Raw genomic sequence first — 4442 nt, forward strand, 5'->3', positions numbered from 1 at the left:
TTACTGCTGGAGCTGCCCGTGACTGCAGGCATCGCACGCCCTGCCGACTTCTTCTTGCCCTTGCGGGTCTCGACCATCGCAGTACCGGTTGACGCTCTAGTTGCGGCGCGTTTGCTCGTTCGAAGAGGAGGAGGGTCGACGGTGCTACGGGCAGCGGTGGCCGTCCACGCCTCCTCACCGCCAGTGATATCCACGACGTCGGGGCTTCTTCCATGCATCTCGCTGTCCGAAGAAGCTGTATCGGCTCTGGACGAAGGCGAGGGAGGGGCGGCTGAAGGCGTAGGTGTTTCGCAGGAAGCCATACTTGAGTGCGTAGGGAACCTCCTGTAAATTCTTGAGCTGCCTGCTGCTTGTTCTTCCGATTGCGAAGTGTGAGGGCAGGACACGTGTGGTTCGCAGCGAAGCAGGCAATACCGGTTAGCACTGGTATACCGGTACGTTATCTCGTGTGGAAAACACAATACCCTCGTTTCACTCTGGAATACATCAATTTTAGAGACTCAAGTGTTATTTAAAAGCCCTTGTTAAAAGCAATTGAATAAGGTTACTTTTACAATTTTTTTCGATGGTAGTTTACAAAAGATGTCACAGTTTCGGTTAAGTGCGAAGCTTAATTGGCACTCGAATATCTTCCTGCACCTCAAAATAATATTGATTTATGTTTTCAAAGCTGCATTTTTGAGTGATGATGCCGGGCTTATACTCTACTCGCCGAAGCGCATTGTTGCGACCAGCACTGGCGACACGGGCCTTTTCGTTATCTTCTTTTATCAATGCTGGTGATACCAATGTAGTGCTGACAAGGGAATTCATCTATGCGTCTCTGTACGCGAAGGAGGCAGGATATTTCACAACACAGGAGCGTAATGTGCTGCATGTGCCTACGGAGAGCATCGACTTCGGCAATCTATGGGGTGCCGGTGAGTATCATAACATGGTAGCCGAGTTGTACAAGGAGAGTTCCGAGGCCTGGCTCACGCCCGTGGAGGTGTTTGCGCCATATTACTCGCAGGCACTGGCACGCTACATGCTTAACTCTCCCTTCTTCCGCCAGGAGCTCGAGATCTTTGAAATCGGCGGTGGTTCTGGGTCCAATGCACTGCACATTCTTAACTATTTGAAGGAGCAGGCACCCGACGTGTACGCTAAGACCAAGTACACGCTAATCGAGATCAGCCCTGTGATGGCCGAGAGGCAGCGGAACCGTGTGGCTGTTGTGCACCCAGAGCAGTGCTCGGTCGTCAACCAAGATATCCTAACCCCTCGCAGATACACACGCTCCTGTCAACTCGCAGTGCTTTTTCCTAGCACTCGAAGTGCTGGACAACCTGCCTCACGACAAGGTCACGGTACAGAACGGCAAGTGGTACGAGACGATCGTCAAGATGGGGAGCGAAGCGAATGCCGGCCCATTGCTGGAGGAAGCTATGCGTCCGGTCAAGGATATGCTGATCCGCCAGACACTCCGCTACTTCGGCTGCGAGCTGCCGCTGCGCGTGTCGTACAAGAACAACTTCAGTCTGGCGCAGCGCGTGCGGCGCATGTTGGGCAAAGACGCCCCTGCGCTGAACTCTGCTTTCATCCCGACGGGTGCCATGCAGCTACTGAACACGCTCCGCACTGCCTTCCCCCAAGCACCATCTCATTGCCGCTGACTTTGACTCGCTCCCAGCCCCGAATCTGGATGAGAACTCCCCGGCCAAAGCTATTGAACACCCGCTTAGCAGCACGGCAACATCGTCTGGAGCGCTTTTTGCGGGAAATGCCCCCCTCGTCGCGTCAAAACTCACAGGTATTAAGACCGATCTGTGTTGACTCGTATGATAGTTAACCGTCTTCTCCTCTGTCTGCAGGTGAGACGAAAGACCACGATACATACCTGGTGCAAGGCGGAATCGCCGACATCTTCTTTGCCACCGACTTTAATCGGCTCAAGAAAGCGTATTGCTCGCGCTCGAGCGTCAGACTGACGAGGTACAGTCGACCGTGGCTAAGATGACCCAGATTCAAAAGCTGACGGAGTTTGGGTTTCCTTGTCCGCAGGTTTCGGTCGTCAAGTCTTCCGACTTTCTGAAGGAGTTTGCTGATGTCCAGAAGACCAAGACAATCACGCGGTACGTGGTCGTGTGCTTGCCTCTCGAAAATGTTACAAGTAGTGTGCCATAGCTGACGAATGCTTCTTCGGGGTTGTCAGGTACAACCCGCTGCTGGAGGACTACTCCAACACGAGCTTCATTTTGTCTTAGGACGCACAAGAGCTATGCACTGTGATTCACATATGCAGCGGGTGCAGGAAATGAGCGTCCCCCTGTCAATCATAAACTCAATCACTCATAGCGAACGGTGTAATGGTGGTTTCGATTTTAAAATTACACCATCTCTGCGCAATTGCTTATTGGCTATCTAATTCGTTAATCAGCGAAATGTCATCGCCCCCTAAGTGACACCCGTCTCTTCGGGCAGATTTTCACCAATTAAGGCTGACACCCCTCCGGGAGATGTGCAAAAACGGAAGCTTGCGTCTCTCTGATAAATTATCAGTGATAATTGCGGTAGGGGGGATTGATATTATATATCACTTGAGTAATGGCTCAAGCACTAATACCTCTTGAATAAGTTTGTAATATTATTAAAAGCTGTATTAGTTTGAAAAGAAGCCGAATATAATACTAATATTCGTCGATTTGCTCACGATTGGACAAAATATTCATATGTGACTTCTATTGGACTACAATCTAGGATTTGAGTGTAGCAGCGTGCTTTGCTTCGTTGCGAGCTCACTTCCAATTTCCAGTCCCCACTGAACAATAAGCTCGTCGACGACCGACCGTTGCGTTGTCTGCGGCCGTGATGCTCGCCGGTTACGCAGCCACGGTGTCTACAGTGCGATTGCCCTGGCTGAGCGACATGCTAACGATAGTGATCACTGCTTCTCAGAGCTCGTCTGGGTTGAATGCACAGACGTGTCCTTTATCTCCAATCGAATGTATTACATGTACCACCTTTTACTACTATAAGTAGTACTTTAAAATATTACTACTACGTTTTTATTAGAATTGTTCATGAAAATGATAATTGTTGAGAGTATATTCGCATATATTATACTACTGTAATACTTTCAAAAAAAACATTCTACTATCAATCCTTGGATGTACAGCATACGACATGAAAGTGCATGGCAAGACGAGTTGCTGCTATGATTTCTGATAATATCTTATGTCGGTCGTCAGTGTTGGCTTACGACGTACCGAGCAATATTAAGTTCAAGACAAATGATTTGGCGAACATGCCAATTTGCATGGAGGGTAATACATGTAATATCCGTTCCTTGCATTCCCTCGCCAAGTACTTACCACGAAGCAACTCCTTGTCATGCACTTTCCTGATACGGCGATTTTCATGGATCCTATTGTTACAAATTCATTCGATAACGTGACCTTTTGTAACGGGGTACAATCCAGTGTGCCCCATGTTACATAAAGAGTGACCCGTCACTCTTGTGGATACCTGGTACACGGTACCAGGTGCTCTCGGAGCCAGTCAGTGCATGACTACTTAGCTCCACTATAGGTAACCTCTAGTTTGTATGAGACCCAAGCTTATCTTACTTATAAATACATCAGTCTTAAATCTACTCCTCTAAGTAGCAAACCGTTCCCACTGAGGCCGGGAACACGTGGACTTACGTTAACTCGGGTAGTTAATACCCTTAAGCACTTCCTCTGTGCAAGGTGCTGTGTGACCCCGTCACACTTGGTAGCACTAGTAGTCAATCCAACACCATCGCGGGTAGATTGAACTACCTGAATCCTCTGTGCGCTCAACGTTTGAGCCAAGATGGACCGAAGCGAGTTTCCTCGCTTGAACGACTCACAGTACGAGTCTGTTCGGAAGATGGGAGGCATCTTTGGACAAGATGTCCTTCGCAGCTTGACGGCGGCGACGCCTGCCGAGCAACAAGAACGCGTGACCGCGTTTGAGACCTACGAGCGTGGTCTCATCGCTCACGTCCGCGGGGGCTTAGAGGCCACGATGGCCGCTCCCCAGGCAACCAGGCCTAAGCCGGTGTGGCTGAAGGTCCCCGCGTTTGAGGGGAAGGAAGGAGAGAACCTTCACTTCTGGGTCCGTGAGGTGGAGATCGCCATGAAGGCGGGTCTCATCTCGGACGAGCCAGTTCGGGTGGCGTTTTCCCTGTCCAACCTTGGTGGACGTGCCAAGCACTGGGCATACACCAGGGAGACGACATCTCCTGGATGCTTTGCATCCTGGGCTCAGCTGTGTGAGCAGCTTCGAGCCGCGTTCCTACCGGCGAACAACGAGTTCCGCCAGCGCTCACGCTTTCTCGCGTGCAAGCAAGGTAAACGTGAGCTGCAGGCGTATGCGCAAGAGATGCGCACGTTGGTGGCATCTCTGGCAGGGAATCCTCTGCCCGAAGACGTCAA

General features: G+C 50.5%; 1 protein-coding gene across 1 annotated transcript; it reads left to right on the forward strand.

Annotated features, from left to right (window-relative positions):
- Nucleotides 1-685: 685 nt before the first annotated feature.
- On the forward strand, nt 686-2246 carry PITG_06165 (uncharacterized protein; the record flags this gene model as incomplete). Its single annotated transcript, XM_002998293.1, has 6 exons — nt 686-1366; nt 1422-1590; nt 1673-1792; nt 1854-1960; nt 2044-2114; nt 2195-2246. 6 exons carry the CDS (start codon nt 686-688, stop codon nt 2244-2246), a joined length of 1200 nt encoding a protein of 399 aa, XP_002998339.1.
- Nucleotides 2247-4442: the final 2196 nt, after the last annotated feature.

Source organism: Phytophthora infestans, genomic scaffold (assembly GCF_000142945.1).
Source record: "Phytophthora infestans T30-4 supercont1.9 genomic scaffold, whole genome shotgun sequence".
NCBI lineage: Eukaryota > Oomycota > Peronosporomycetes > Peronosporales > Peronosporaceae > Phytophthora > Phytophthora infestans.